The 17,147-nt window shown below is 38.3% G+C and overlaps 1 protein-coding gene across 4 annotated transcripts in view; it reads right to left on the bottom strand.

Annotated features, from left to right (window-relative positions):
* The window catches only part of MYO5A (myosin VA), a 188,842-nt gene that overhangs the window by 75,552 nt on the left and 96,143 nt on the right, over positions 1–17,147 (bottom strand). For all 4 annotated transcript variants that reach the window (XM_088024798.1, XM_088024797.1, XM_028099985.1 and 1 more), the window contains exons 9-14: positions 16,047–16,153; positions 9,498–9,763; positions 8,542–8,623; positions 3,877–4,017; positions 1,561–1,686; positions 740–823 (exon numbers count right to left, since the gene is read on the bottom strand). In XM_088024798.1, coding sequence (XP_087880924.1) covers positions 740–823; positions 1,561–1,686; positions 3,877–4,017; positions 8,542–8,623; positions 9,498–9,763; positions 16,047–16,153 — 806 coding nt within the window. The remainder of the gene's footprint in view (positions 1–739; positions 824–1,560; positions 1,687–3,876; positions 4,018–8,541; positions 8,624–9,497; positions 9,764–16,046; positions 16,154–17,147) is intronic.

Genomic DNA, 17,147 nt, shown 5'->3' on the forward strand with positions numbered 1-17,147 from the left:
AGTTTCAATTAATTTGAGTGCATAAGGCCATGTTTCCAGTGCATCCGTTTAAAATGATACAGTGGGGCGCCTTGGTGGCTCAGTTGGTTGAGCATCTGATTCTTGATTTCAGCTCAGGTCATGATCTCAGGGTCCTGGGATCGAGCCCCAAGTCATGTGCCCCACTCATTGGGGAGTCTGTTTGTCTCCCTCTCCCTCTGCCCCCCAACCCCGCTAGTGCTCTCTCTGTTTCTCTCTAAAATAAATAAATAATTCTTTAAAAATACATACATACATACATACATAAATAATGCAGCAAAAAACCTGTTTTCTCTCATAGTCTCTCACAAAGGCACAAGAGAGTCTAGAACCACTGTGGAGACAACAATTTCACATAAAACTGAAAGACAACATTGCATAGTGGTTAAGAGCAGACTCTGAGCCAGACAGCTTGTGTTTTAATTTGGCTTGAAAACTTATTAGCTATGAAATCTCTGTGCTTCAGTTCCCTCATCTGTAAAATGGGAGTAATGATTATATCACCTCATTATAAAAATTACATGAGTTAACATTTGTATTTAAAACAATACCTAACACACAGTTATGTATTTGATAAATTAAAAACTAATAGTAAATCTGATTTTGTTAGAAAAATCATTATTGTTAAAAAACTAATGCTTAAAAAAAACAAAAAAACTAATGCATAAGTAATTAACACTTTAATGAATATATCCTGATTACAGAAAGCCTACATTGTTACCTTGCTGGATTTCAGAACTTTGATTTGTTCTTCAAAAACAGTGTCTTTATTCTTTTCCAAAAAACCTTCACACTGGTATTCCACCTGAAAACACATGCAAAAATCTTCTTAACTAACAGACTTTTGAACAAATATTATAATCATTAACAACAAAAATATATTAGGTTCAGGCTATATGACTGGTTCTCAGCAAATTGGTTATGAGTTTTATTCTAAGAAACCAGTACCATTCTTGGGAAGAAGTATGTTAACTCTAGAGTAAGACTCCTCAAATACTGCTTTTCCTAGGGAACAGTGGTAGGGCTAACTAGTGATGGTCTAAAAGATCCCCCCAAGTCATAGGTAAGCAGACTCCTAAGAAGTTGACTGTCTTCTCCCACGCTGACTCAATCAGTCTCTATGCTGACCCCTCCAAGGTTTTCAGCAATCTGATGCATCAACTGTAATCAAACACATTAACATTTCTACACTGAAGTATGCAAATATCCAGCCTAAGTGAGATAAAGACGATACAGAACCTCATATTAGTTCAAGTCAGAGATCAGGTCTAGACATAAAATGAATTATGAAGACTTTTTAGTTTTGAGTTTCTTGGATTTCAGAATTATAGAGGATTGCAGGCTCATATTTATTTCATAATATAATTCCATTTAGGTTAAAGGAAGAGAAAACCAACAAAGCAACACTGAAAAATACTTTTCCTCTAAGACACTAAAGAATGCAAGTTTCAGCAAAGATAAAAATGATATCTCTTGACTATCAATTTTTTCCTCTTTGAACTTAAATATTCAAAAAGAAAAAAGATAATAAACATTCCTTACTTTGTCAGCAAAATGTTGGATGATGAAAGCTTTGTTTGATAGACGGGGCTTTTCAAAGAGTGCACATTTGTTCAAATGTGTGTTGTACAATTTTTGGGCCCAAGTGTCATCTGTGCCCTTAGGCATCTATATTCAAGGGAGAAAAGAAACAACAACAACAACAACAAAATAAGGTGAAAATTGTTATAAGGCTCTTCTGAGGCATCAACCAAAAGACCATTTTTTGGTTTTTCTAACAACTTTTATATGCAATTAGGAGCTCATTCCTCCCACATCACTCTGTTAGATGCCAAAACCTAATTACTAATGAAAAGCAATGACTGTGACCTTCTTATGGATGACTCAGCCCAATCTTTGGGCAACTCAATCTGTCTATACCAGGAATCATCAAATATTCTACCTGCTTTTAAAACAACTTCACAAATAAAAGATGAACTATCATGATTTTATGTGTGTGTGTGTGTGTGTGTGTGTGTTTTTAGGTAAGCTATATGCCCAATGTGGGGCTTGAACTCATGACCCCCTAAGATGAAGAGTCGCATGCTCTAGCGACTAAGCCTGCCAGGTGCTCCATATCAGGTATTTTCTTAAATTTGTTAAATAAAGGTAATATATGCACACAGTGAAATATTTTCATAATTCAGAAAGGTTTAAAATGAAGAAAATATATTTAAAATAAATATAATTATATTTATGGCCACTAGGTTCTTACTCATTTTTGTTATTGTAAAAATGGCCACAATTACTTCTTTTACATATATATCTTGGATACTTTTGCAAGTATATTCATAGGGTGAACTCCAGCAGTTCCACTGTTGGGTCCAAAGGTACATGTGCTTATAATTTTGATGAATATTGTCAAATTTCCTCAAAAATATGCTGTATTCACTCACATCCTACCATAAATGAATGGTATTATCAAATTTAAACTCACCTATCTGGGGCGCCTGGGTGGCTCAGTTGGTTAAACGTCCGACCCTTGATTTCAGCTCAGGTCATGATCCCAGGGTCCTGGGATCGAGCCCCATGTTGGGCTCCAGCCCCGTGTTGGGCTCCCTGCTCAGCGCGGAGTCGGCTTGAGATTCTCTCTATCCCTCTCCCTCTGCCCCTGCCCCAGCTCACATGCATTCTCTCTCTCAAAAAAAATAATAAAATCTTAAAAGAAAAAAAAACTTGCCTGTCTGATAAGTAAAAACCAGTATCCCATTTTTGGTTTGATATGCATTTTATTTAATTTCAAGTGAAACTGAGCATTATACTCATTCTTATTGTTGTAGGAAATCTGGATGCTTAGGAGATCAATCTATGGTATAATTTATGACATATAAACTAAAGAGGAGTTAAGAGAAAGGATAGGTTATTTGTCTAAGATCACTCAGTTAGCAGTAAAGCTGGAGATCCATTATTTTCCCAACGTGTGGGTCTTCAAATATTAAAGCTAACACTCCCTTTCTACCATATATATCAGTGATAAAGAACAAGCAGTCAATTTTAAAATCATGGATATTTAGGACTATTATTTAAAATATCTTTTGTACAATTTCTTGCATTTCTTTAAATATGTCATAACACTGAACAAAAAAGTACCAAATATAACAAAGGTGGCTAACATTGGTAAGCAGTTGGGTGCCTGGGTGGCTCAGCTGGTTAAGCGACTGCCTTCGGCTCAGGTCATGATCCTGGAGTCCCGGGATCGAGTCCCACATCGGGCTCCGTGCTCAGCAGGGAGTCTGCTTCTCCCTCTGACCCTCTTCCTTCTCATGCTCTCTATCTCTCATTCTCTCTCTCTCAAATAAATAAATAAAATCTTTAAAAAAAAAAAAACATTGGTAAGCAGTTGTGTCTAATGTCAATTTTTCACATAACTGAGAAGCGACTGAAAAGAGAAAGGAAATTCTCCAAGTTTCTTTTTTTTTTAGATTTTTAAAAAAGATTTATTTATTTGAGAGAGAGAGAGAGTGCAAGTGGTAGGGGAGGGACGGAGGGAGAGGGAGAGAATCCTCAAGCAGACTCCCTGCTGAGCACGGAGCCTGACGTGGGGTTCAATCCCAGGGCCCCAAGATCATGACCTGAGTTGAAATCAAGAGTCAGCCACTCAACCAACTGAGCCACCCAGGTGCCCCAAAATTCTCCAAGTTTCGACTATATTTAGAACCCTTTGGGTCTAGTGACCTTTCAGAATGCAAGTATGGTGATCTCTCACTCGTGGCCACCGTGACACCTCATGGTATACTAATGAATCTCTGCTTAAACCCACTGACCTCTGACCTTGACATATCTCTTGATAGACTAGGTACGTCAGAAAATCATATTTACCTTGCATTCCTCATCCAGCAAATCTAGAATGCCCAGTTTAGATTCTATAAGATTAATGCAAGGCTGATTATCATAAAAATCTATGAGTGTCCATGGAATTTGTTCCTTCATATATTCTTCCTGTTCTAATTTGAAGACATGCTGAAATGAAAAAGAAAAAAAAAACTGGCATTACTGTATCATTATAAGTAATGTTAGTCAAGAAACAACATTTATAGAAAACACTCTAAGAGGATACCAACATAATATGAGATAGTCCATGGCTTCCAGCAACAATCTTGTGAGAGAAACATGTTTTACACACGGAGAGTGATATAAAAAGCAAATAAAAACCACAGATAGTAAAGCCTCAGCTATATAGGATGCTTGGTAAACAAGTAAATCTAGGTATGTAGATGTGTTAAACAGCTGACAAATGTAGGAATCTTCAATTTTTTTTATATGTATACATCCAATGCTGCACAATATACTTTTTGGCCTCAAATTATTGCACAGTGCTGCTAATAATGCCTTAGCTGGCCTTGGACTATGCAGAGCAGATGCCCCTTAGACTACTGAACCATGCCGGGTGACGCTTACAGCACAGCAAAGTAATTCTCTTAAGGTACAGTGATGTTGAAGTTCACGTGCCTCAGAATTAGATAACAGTGTTTTATGTCTGCCTCTATTATTTTCCACAGTCAGGGGATCTACAGCTCAATTTTCTGAATTCTACATCCAATGCTGCAAGCAGCTGCAACAAGGACCAATCCATTGCTCTTTCTGCTAAATGTTTTAGCCACCATCCTCACCATTGCTTCTAATCCCCATTCGCTCATTTAAACAAAAATATATATCGACCGTCTACTATGTGCCAGTCACTGCACACCATTAACAAAGTAGATGTGGGTTCTGCCCTCAGGGAGTTTAACTAGTGGGAAACACAGACAGAAATCAAATAATCACAAGGAATCACAAACTGTAGTAATTTTACAGAGGAAAATAATGTAAGCTATGAGAGCAAGAATCCAAGAATCCTCATCCAGTTTGGATATAGGGTGGTGAGGAAAGGCTTTCCTCCTATCACTCCTTCCTGTGTGATAGGAGCTCTGCAGATGAATGATTGTTAAGTTAGTCTAGATGGAAGGGCAATCCAATCCCTGATACAGTTCTTGCTTCAGGCTGCCCAACCAATATAGCAATCCACAATTTCTAGTGTCTATAAGATGTTAATGACCTCTACTCTTTGTTCTTGGGGATTTCTGCTTTCCTTTGTTCTTTTGTGTCCCTTCTTCTCTCAGATATTTTGATGCTTTTTCTGGAAAGAAGAGCCCCCTGTGACTTTGACCAAACAACACATATTTTCTAGGACCCGAAGACCCATGAAACTTAGGTGTCACCAAGATTTCTGATACATATTCTCCTTGTGCACTTGGAACTTTCTCACTTTATTCTGTACTTATTATAATGCCCCTCTTGGCTCATTTGCAGCATTTACCAGCTGCAATAAGCTTCAGCAATTTAAAAAAAAAAACAAACAAAATGGTCACCCATATGAATATTTATGTCATGTTGATCAGAAAGCAAATTTCTTCTGCTCTTATGATGAATGAGAAGGCAAAGAGGGCACGTGTCAGCAGGATGCCCTGACTGATGGCACCAATATTTTCCAAAGCAATGAGCCCTGTTCTTTTTTTAATTCAATAATTTATATGCAATCTCCACACTGACAGAAACACTGATCCAGATTTTAAATAGAGTTTGTTTCTTATACACATTTCTATGCCTAGTTTGGAAAAGTCCATGAGGCCTCAGAAATTTTGGATACTCAATTGTCAAAAAGAAAATGTGGGCATGAGCTAGAGATCCTTGGTCAATATGTAATGACTGCGAGCTGTAAAAATGCCGATCATCATGTTTTTCATGCCCACTGCACCACCCACAATCCCTGCCAACGGAGTGGCCCAAAGCAGCCAAGTTCTTTACTGGGAAACCCCATCTTCCTAGTCACAGCTAGTCAAATGCTAGAGATCTGTGATGGAAAAAATGAATGAAGTTAACCAGATTCTCTTTCTCAGGTGTAAGAATTTTTATATGGGTGAGAGGAGAGGGGTGCCTGGGTGGCTCAGTCGGTTAGGCGTCCAACTCTTGATTTCAGCTCAAGTCATGATCCCAGGGTTGTGGGATCAAGCCCCGCATTGGGCTCTGTGCTTGGTGTGGAGCCTGCTTCAGATTTTCTCTCTCTTTCTCTCTCTGCTCCTCCCCTTGCTCTCCCTCTCTCTCCAGGGCCAGGGCAGGGGTGGGGAGAGGATGAGAGGAGCAATCCAACCACTGCTGGGTTCACAGGGAGCCTGAAGTGATTGAGGAAGCAGAAACCTTGAGAAAATATATACAAAATAAAAGGGAAGAATAAGTCATCTGATAGTAAGAGGGAGTGGAGCAGCTATGCAGAGAGAAGCTAAGATGCAGTATAGTGTGTGTGTGTGAGAGAGAGACAGAGAAGGACAAACAGCATTGACAGAGGCAGAGGGAAAGAGAAAGAGAAACAAGAGAGTCAGAAACACACATGCAAAGACATGGGGTCCTTGTCAAACAGACAGATGAGCCAATCCCTAATGAGGGCAGTGTTGGTTCCTCATATTTACAGTCATCTTGTGCCAAAACATACTAGGAAAGAGCCGGGGCTGTGGATGATTAAAGTATTAATCTCAGTAAAACCTTGAAAAAGATGATGCTCAGTTTAGTCTCTGATAGGTTTTTATTAATGTTTCTTATGTAAAGATGAGAAATACACCAATCACATTCTTATGGAAACAGTCATAAGCTTAAGGCTTGAAGATCACCTCTGCATTATTTCACTGTGCTAAGTAGCTTATTAACTTGCTAAATAAAGATGGTCCAAATTTTCATCAGAGTATATGCAATATTTTTTAAAAATCAAACAGTCTGGGGCGCCTGGGTGGCTCAGTTGGTTAAGCGACTGCCTTCGGCTCAGGTCATGATCCTGGAGTCCTAGGATCGAGTCTCACATCGGACTCCCTGCTCAGCAGGGAGTCTGCTTCTCCCTCGGACCCTCTTCTCTCTCATGCTCTCATTCTCTCTCTCTCAAATAAATAAATAAGATCTTTAAAAAAAAAATCAAACAGTCTGAAGGTTTGATGATGACAAGCAACAATCCCTTGTCCCATCCCTCAACCCAGTCTCACTCTCTGGAGGAAGCCATTTTTAACTTCCTTAGTTATTTCTTCTGATATTTACCTCTAAAGAATATGTTTATCCACTATTTTTTTATGTATTCGTTGGAAACATCATCTATTGATTTCTTGAAGAGACAGATGAGGCTAAATTCATATATATCACCTCTCTACTGTGCCCCTCCCCAGCCCTCCCAATATTACTACTTTTAGTTCTTCTGATTTTTACTAATTTTGTAACTTAAAATACCCTTAAATTTCTATTTTTTGTTCATTAACTATAGACCATGCCACTTGTCCTCTCTCTTTATAAAATGAGGATACTAAGGGCTCTTTTCCTGTCCTTCAGCTCTCTTCTCTTCCATCTTCAGCTTCTATGGGTGACTTTTTTGTTTTTTGTTTTGTTTTTTGGGTGACTCATTTTTAAGATTTTATCTAGAGAGAGACACAGCGAGAGAGGGAACACAAGCAGGGGGGAGTGGGAGAGGGAGAAGCAGGCTTCCCACTGAGCAAAGAGCCCGATGCAGGGCTTGATCCCAGGACCCTGGGACCATGACCTGAGCCGAAGACAGATGCTTAACAACTGAGCCACCTAGGTGCCCCTGGGTGACTCATTTTTAATATCCTCTTTCATCACTACTAATAACCATCCCTAATCTTGCACTTAGAACTGTACCTGGCATGTGTTGATAACTTTACATATCCTAACTCATTTAATCTATACAACCATATTGCAGTAGGTACTATCATTATCCCCATTATACAGATGAGGAGACTAGGGCCCAGGAGGGTCAATTAACTTGCCCAAGGTCGCATGAATAATCAATGCAGAATGCAATTCCAACCCAAGCAGTTTACTTTGGAGGTCTATGATCTTCACTATTACAATCTACTGCCCCTCATTTTTAAATATCCTGAAATTCCCCAATACCATGATAATGCTTGATGATATTTGATATTACTACTCCACAAAAGCCATTCTCAAAATATTCCCATTGCCACTGTTGTGGTGAATGTCTTAGACTATTGAAAAGAGAGTATATAAAATAGAATATGTAAAAAAAATACATAGAAAAGAGAGTGCGTTCTGATTTTTCATGCTGGCATCTTGCGTATACAGCAAGTAGGAGTTAAGATAGTCTTCACTCTACAGGAACAACACACTGAAGGATATCCTGGGCTCCAAACTTCAAACTGCCTATGTTACTACCTAACACACTCTCTGCTTCCATCACTCAATTTATTTCAACAAAATTTTTACTATTCCCAGGTTGTAATCTGAAGATCACCTTGAATCCTATCTGGGCCATACACCTTTCTTTAACATTGCACTCATTTATTAATCATAAGTTCCTCAGCAGCTCAGCTGTTCTAAAGCCCACATAATAATTGCAATTTACAACCTCATTTCAGAAACTAGACTTAAAACACAGAGTGGGAATTCAAAAGAATTAACTTATAAGAGAAATTGGTTGAAAAAGAAAATTCTTACCATATTGAATTGTTGTTGTAGTTTTTCATTTGCATAATTTATGCAAAACTGTTCAAAACTATTTATCTCAAATGTTTCAAATCTGTAAAACCAAAAATAATATGTGAAGAAGAGAAAAAGAAACAAACAGCTTTTTAAAATATTCAAAATGTGCCCATTAGAAAGAAAGAAATGGGAAATTTCTCAACATTCTGAAACCTTTTTTCCACATCAGTGAAGATAAAGGTTTATAAATCAGTAACATGGAATCTATACCCAGCAGATAGGCATCAGCCACATAGCAGAGAGATTTTTTTAAAGGCTCCAGCATGCAGAGGTATGTATATATGTATTTATTTATTTTATTACTATTTTTTTAGAGGTATTTAACAGTATGAGTTTTTGAGGGCTAATTCATCCCCAGGTGGGGAACAATCAGAATTATGATAAACCTATTGCTCTTGTCAATTTACAGATTCAGTGTCTAAATATTCACATAAAAGAGAACTGGGAACAGAGATCTCATAGGTTCTTTTGAAAAACTAAACAATAAAAAACATTAGGCATTAAAAAGCAGAAATGTATAGGAAAGGTATTAACAGCTAAAGGAGGGTACCCAGAGGGGCGCCTGGGTGGCTCAGTGGTTAAGCGTCAGCCTTCAACTCAGGTTATGATTCCGGAGCCTCAGGATCGAGGCCTGCATTGGGTTCCCTGCTTATCTGGGAGTCTGCTTCTCCCTCTGGCCCTCCCCCTGCTCATGCTCTCTCTCGCTCTCTCTCTTTCAAATAAATAAATAAAATCTTTAAAGGAGGGTACCCAGAGAAGGCAAACTAGCAAATGAAATAAGATTTTTAGAAATGCTCTTCTAATTTTTTCTCCTTACCAGTAGGAGACAGAATCTAGTACCCACTCAGAATTACTAGATAATCTCTAGAAAGAAATGCTCTGTGGCTGACCATTAAGCCAAATACACTTACCCATATATGTCCAGTACTCCAATAAAAGAGTGTTGTTTGACAGCAGAATGGAGGGCCTGATTGACATGATCTACAATCCAGCTAAAGAGCTTGGCATAAATGTGCTTGGCCAAAGCATCACGGGCATTCGTGGCCTGAAGCTTCGAGATGGGCTTGATATATGTCTCTGTGGCGGTAGCCAGTTTCCGATGGCAGAGCCAGTGACACATCTCTTCATAGTCCACGCCCATAAGGTCAGAGAAGATGCTGAGAGGTTCATGCTTGGGCTGACAAAAGAGAGTGGGTTATTTCCTATGACCAAATCAATCAAATAAGAATTTACTAAAAAAACACTAACAAAGAAGTAACAAATAAAACCCAGCAATTTCTTTGTTATAATGAACACGCAGATCACTTGAAGCTGGTCGGTGATAATAATCACAGTCATCCATTAGACCAGCATCTAGACAGCATTTTATAACCTCTCCTAGGGCTCGTTTCACAAACTACATCTTCTTTTGTCTCTTTGCTGTTATTTGTTTGTATCTGTCTCCAGGCACCTTCATTCAGTCAGTTGATTAGAAGACCTGTCAGCTTGTCAACAAATATTTACTGAGTGCCTACAATATGCCAGTAAATAAAACCAAACATTGCCCCTATCTTCCTAGAACTTACAGTCACTAGGAGAAATGGATATTAGTCAAACAACTGCTCCCTAACATGTAAAATTACTGCAGAGAACAAGGTACTATCCTATGATTCCATATGAAAGGAGTGTGCTCTACTCAGGAGGCAGGCGCCAGTTGCCTTGAGAAACAGAGTTGAAATCTGAAAGATGGGAAAGTATTAACTCGGTGAAAGGGGGAAGAAAGGGTCTTCAAGCTGAGGGCACAGCTGGTATAAAAGTCCTGTGGTGGGAGAAAACTATAGTATGGGGGACTAACGCTGAGTGAGGGAGAAAATATCTGAGATGAAGCCAGAGAGACAGGCAGAGGCTACACCATGGCTGATCTTTATCCTGAGAGCAAAGGGAAGCTGCAGAAGGGTTTGAAATAGATAACTTGAGAGTTATTTGCATGACTTCTTAGACGAGAATGATTAGAATCTCTTTAATGACTTATATATCCCTACCCCCTACAAGGTCTTCCATAGGCCTTGCATTGAGGAGACATTCAATAAAAACTTGTTTAGTTTGATCCACATGAGTGCATTATATTTGTGAACATCTTCACTCACATGTTTCAGTTGACTCTGATGACATTCCTGGGGAAGAGCCAGGATGAACATCCCTATCACTATATGACTGAAATCCAAGAGGACAGCTTGTCAAACATCACACGGCCAGTGTTTGTCAGTGTTGTCATTAGAACCTGGGTGTCCTGGCACCCTCACCTCCTGACCCTTCCCACTGAAGCAGTCCCTTCCTTCCTTCATCTCTCCTTCTCCCAAGTGATCAATTCAGATACAAACTAGCATCATTACCAACAGCATGCTACAGCTCCCTTAAATAAGCAGCTAATTTCATTTGTATAAATATGAACGATTTGACCTCAGTACTCTCTAAACATACTCTATTTGAATGGCATTACCATACTATTAGATCGTGGCTGTAAACTTTTTTGTTCAAATTTTCTTTACTTTACTAATTTTTAGACTTCTTCATTTATCTCTTCTCTTTATCTGAGAGAAGTCAATGATCTCCCACTATGATAGAGCTGTCTATTTCTTCTTTTGGGTTTCTGTTGATTTTTGCTTTATATATCTTAAGTCTATGCCATTAAGTACATGAAAGTTTAGAAGCATTACATCTTCCTGATGAATAAAATCTCTATTATTACATAGTACTCTATTTACCTCTAGTATTGCTTCTGGTCCCAAACTCTATTTTGTCCAATATCGATATAGGCTCTGCCAGGTTTTTTCTAGCAACTATGATGTATCTTTTCTAAACTTTTCATTTTCAAACTTTCTGTACCTTTATGTTTTAGGAATGCTATTTCAAAAGTATATAGATGAATTCCTAAACCAGTTATCCAGTTGTTATCTAGTACTCTAGTTCTATATTTTTAGGGGGAACAGGGGCTGATGATTCTCTTTACTTTTTTTAACTTTTTCTTCTGAACTAATTTTAGACTAAAAGTTACAAGAGCAGTACAAAGAAATCCCTTCACCCAGATTCCCTAAATATTAACATTTTACCACGTTTGCTTGTATCATTCTCTCTCCTTCACATACATGTACATACACATTAATTTTTTAGAACCTTTGAGAGTGGAGTGGGAGGAAAAAAAAAAACAGAAAACCTTTGAGAGAAGTTCCAAGCATGATGCCATTTTAGTCCTAAATATTTCAATGTGCAGTATCACCAAGAGAATTAGAAAACTGGCAATGACACAACTCTATTTAATCTAACCTATAGATCTAATTCAATTTTTTTTCTGGTTGATCTAATCAATCTCTGCACAGGAGTGGGGGGATATTTTTATAGTCCAGGATCGAGTCTAAGTTCATACACTGATTTTAGTTGCCATGTTTCACTAGCCTCCTTTAATCTCAACAGCTTTTCATTCTTTTTTTTTTGTCTTTTGTGACCTTGACATTTTTGACTAGGATGTCCCTCAATGCAGGTATGCATGACGCTGCCTCATGATTAGATTTGGGTCATGCCTTCTCGGCAGGAATACCAGGGAAGTGATGTTGTGCTCTCAGTTCACCATATCAGAAGTTATATAATGTTCAACAGTCATTTCCCCAAAGAAGACATACAGATGGCCAACAGACACATGAAAAGATGCTCAACATCACTCATCACCAGGGAAATGCAAATCAAAACTACAGTGAGAGGGGTGCCTGGGTGGCTCAGTCATTAAGCGTCTGCCTTCGGCTCAGGTCATGATCCCAGGGTCCTGGGATTGAGCCCCACATCGGGTTCCCTGCTCAGTGGGAAGCCTGCTTCTCCCTCTCCCACTCTCCCTGATTGTGTTCCCTCTCTTTCTGTCAAAATAAATAAATAAAATCTTTAAAAAAAAAAAAACAACTACAATGAGATATCACTGTATCACTGCACACCTGTCAGAATAGCTAAGTTCAAAAACACAAGAAACAACAAGTGTTGGCAAGGATATGGAGAAAAAAGAACCCACACGCATTGCTGGTGGGAATGTAAACTCATGCAGCCACTCTGGAAAACAGTATGGAATAAGTTAAAATTAGAGTTTCCAGAAAACACTCTGGAAAAAAGTTAAAAATAGAACTACCCTGTGATCCAGTAATCACACTACTGAGTATTTACCCAAAAAATGCAAAAACACTAATTTGAAGGGATACATGCACCCCGATATTTATTGCAGTATTATTTACAATAGCCCAAGAAACAGACTCTTATTAAGAACAAACTGATGTTACCAAAGTGAAGGTGGGTGGGGGGAAGGGTGAAACAGGTGATGGGGATTAAGGAGGGCACTTGTGATGAGCACTGGGTGTTGTACGGAAGTGCTATACACTATACTGTACACCTGAAACTAATCTAACACTGTATGGTAACTATACTAGAGTTAAAATAAAAACTTAAAAAAAATGTTCACTATAAGCTGCAAAACAGAGAAATAAAGAAATATCTTTAAAGGCTTTTTAAAAGCAAACAACAACAACAAAAGCAACAACAAAAAAAGTTCTATGATGTTGACTGGTCTCGCTACTGGTCCTGTCGATTGCAGTCACCTGATTAAGGGAATGCCTGCCAAGTTTCTCCACTGTAAAGATACCTATCTTTCCCTTTGTACTACTAAGTATTTTGTGGGGAGTTCTGTCTTTTCTAGTCCAATACACTATTCATAATTACTACTGTTTTAATTAATGAAATTTTATCTATATTGGCATGTGCTTTCCTAGTTTATCGATCCACCATTCATTCTCTACTTTTAGATCTATCTTGGGTCACTTTCCTTCTGCCTAAACCATGTCCTTTAATATTTCCATTAGTGAGGGCCTCTTGGTGACAAAATCTCCCAATTTCTATTTGTCTGAAAACACTTCTATTCTTCCCTCATTCTGGAAAGATCTTTTTATGGGATATACAATTCTAAGTTAATAGTTACTTACCCTAGAGCACTGAAGATAGTGTTTTCTGGCTTCTACTGTAGTTGAGAAGTGAGCTAATGGTTTAACTGTTATTTCTTCTAAAGTAGTATGTCTTCTCTTTCTGCCTGTTTTTTAAGATTTTTCTCTCTGCCTTTGCTATCATTATGGTGTGCCTTGGGTGGATTTTTTTTCATTTATTCTAATTAGGATTTTGTGGACTTTCCTAATCTGAGGTTTAGAGTCATTTTCACAATTTCTGAAATTTGTAATTATCTTTTCAAATGTTATGTCTGCCTCATTCTTTTTTTTTTCCTAGGAATTCTCATTGGATTAAAACTAGATTTTATTACTTCATCCCTCCCTCTCCTATGTTTTAAGTGCTCCATCTCTGGGTCCTGTCTTGCATTCTGGATAATTTCTTCACATCTCTTCTAGCTCTTCTCTTCTCTCCTCAGTTGTGTCAAATTTGCTATTAATTTCTTTCAGCATCCTTAATAGGTTTGACTTTTATCTGTTGTTTTGCCTAGCTCCTCCTATTTTGTTTCTTTGTGGAATCTGTGATTTTTGACTGTGAGCCAATATTTCTTGTAACTTTTCTCATGGGACTCTATTGAGACCTGGATCATCCAAAGTAGATTTACATTTGCTTCTGACAGGCATCTAAGGCACCACCAATCCAGGACCAATTTAAGCTAAGTTTTCTGTATTTAGCTTTCTGGGACCATCTAGGAACTACAAAATCAGTCTGGGAGTAACTGTGAGGGTCAGTTCATTGCCGTCAATTTTTAGGAACTGTTTTCTCCTACACTTAGCACCAAGGCTTGCTCAAGCCAGATCAACTTTTCTTTGTACTCTTCGAGTAGGTAGTGGGCAAGTTTACTACTAGTTTTCCGTCTAGGGTCTCAGCTTTAGGAAGGGGTTCCCCTGTTTATATGAGTCCTGGGCTTTGTCTTTTGTCTAAGAAAACTAAAGTTCATAGTCACTGGGTTCAGTAAATGCCCTCAAGGTGAGCCTTAAATCCGGGGCTCTACTTCTTTCTCATAGCTCCTATTTTCACTTAGTTTCTGGCCTCTAAGTAGATTTTTCATATTTATTACTTTTTAAAAAAAATATAAGGGCGCCTGGGTGGCTCAGTTGGTTGGGCGACTGCCTTCGGCTCAGGTCATGATCCTGGAGTCCCGGGATCGAGTCCCGTATCGGGCTCCCTGCTCAGCAGGGAGTCTGCTTCTCCCTCTGACCCTCTTCCCTCTCGTGCTCTCTATCTCTCATTCTCTCTCTCTCTCAAATAAATAAATAAAATCTTTAAAAAAAAATAATTTATCATGGGGCATCTGGCTGGCTCAGTCAGTGGAACATGAGACTCTTAATCTTGGGAGTTGTGAGTTCAAGCCCCAACATTAGGTGTAGAGATTACTTAAAAATAAATCTTGAAAAAAATACACACACACACACACATATATATAAAATTTATCCAGTATGAAGATCAATCACAGAACCTACTCGAAAATTGCTGGAAAAAAATGTCTCATTTTACAGATGAGGAGCGAGAGGTTCAGAGAAGTGTAAGCAACCCACGAAAAAAACACAGCACAATTAAACAGTAAAGTAGGGATTGAATCCAGGCAGAGACACTGAAACATATATTTCAAAACTAACATCTCATTTATACAAATTTAATTCATGAATTAATCTACATGTAGATTTGCTAATATCAACTTGGATATCTGAAGAGTGAAACATAAATCTTAAGATTGTTTCCTATCACAATCTTGAGGAAGCAGGATGGAAAAAGAATTAATTATATTAAAATTTCCTTCATTCTAATAAAGTTAAAAAATACCTAAAACTATTTGTGTATGTGTGTGTATGTGTGTGCGTGTGTTATACTTGATGGTGGTGATCAGCAAATACTGCAAATCATAAATGCCCAGTGGGGACATTCTGAGACCACCAGGTTTTGTTACATTTTAAACAAACATTTCCACATATGGAATTGGGTTTTAATTCTCAGTGTGCAGTTATCACTATGTGTGAAAGAATATGCAAATCCTAGTGAAGACACTCAGCCTCCCAGCCATCTAGTTCCTCTTCTCAGGAGTAACCACTGCTAATAGTTGTTTCAATAACTTTTAAACTATATTACAACTCCACAGCTGAAGACATAAAGTTTTCAATTATTGGTATTTGTGCCATGGGCCAAATGAACCCTTGTCACTAGATGGCCCCAATCCAACTTTCACATCGAATTCTTCCCATCTCTGTTCATATGGACCAGACATGTATCCAAGTTCTCTCCTCTCCCTTACACAGACAATCACTGTGCACCAGGGATTAGCATCCATATTTCCTACTTTCAGTTCCAGATTCTACTTGGATAATTTATCTCTCTGATAATGATAGGAGAGATTTCAAATATACTGCTTCCATAAAGAATCAACAAAACTGAAACACAAATAACCTGCTATCACACTAAGCATATCCTGAACTTACAGGTATTGTGCAGCTGTCTGAATCCCGAGATGTAAATGCAACGTTGCCTAAGTGAAGGATGCCAGCAAGTATTCGGAAAATTCCCATCTGATAAGACTCACTAATTCCTGAAACAGAGGAAATGAACAAGTGATTATAAACCATTACAGCAGCCAATGTTAAGCCTATTTTTAACTCTTGAATATTGCCAGATGTGCAGATGGTAACATGTCATGGTTAACCACACCTTCATCTTTGTTGCTATCAGCATGTAACAGAGTGTAGCATCATGGTTGGGAGCATGGGCGGGATGTGGAGGGAGCGAGAACTGGGCTCAAGGGCTGGCGTTGCTCCTGACCTGCCATCTCACATGGGCACGGAACATCACCCTTCTATGTTTCTGTTTTCTCATTTAGGATACGGGAATAGTAGTGACTATCTCAAAGGGCATCCATGAACATTAAATGAGAAAATGCATGTAGTCATTTAGTATACTTAGCACGCTGTGGGACACATAGTAAATGCTAAACAAATTAACATCATCATCACACCCTGGATTTAAGTATTTTACTAACATTATTACCTTTTCTATTTACTCCAAATGCAAGTGGTAGCCCAATAAGGCTATTTTAAGTCAGATTATGTTAATTACTTCTTCTAACTACAGACCAAGTATAAGCTAAAGAGATCCCGAGATGGGAAGTGTTTGGGCTCATGTTGTACCCAGCTTGATGAGGGAACATCTAAATGCAGCATTAAAGCAGCAACTGATGGATGAGGCAGGGTGAGAAAGCTGGACAGCCTTGACATTTTCTCAGATCCGGTTTCCTTTTTCAGTAAGGTAAGACTTTCCTGAATATTATATATAATTATATAGAAGTAAAAATAGTAAAATTATTTCCAAATATGTAATCATATACAGGGTAACTGAGAGTTGATCTTATAATAAATGTTCTAACTATCTCCTAATTATGGCTTTTACAAACTTGCAATTTTCTATTTACAAATAGATTTAGCCCTAGAAGTATAGCAGTATTTTTCAAACTTTAATGTGCATACGAGTCACCAATGGATCTTGTTAACATGCAGATTCTGAGTCAGTAGGTCTGAGATGGGGCTTGA

Source organism: Eumetopias jubatus, unplaced genomic scaffold (genome assembly GCF_037043125.1).
Source record: "Eumetopias jubatus isolate StellerSeaLion01/CBP00866 unplaced genomic scaffold, mEumJub1_p1.0 scaffold_7, whole genome shotgun sequence".
NCBI lineage: Eukaryota > Metazoa > Chordata > Mammalia > Carnivora > Otariidae > Eumetopias > Eumetopias jubatus.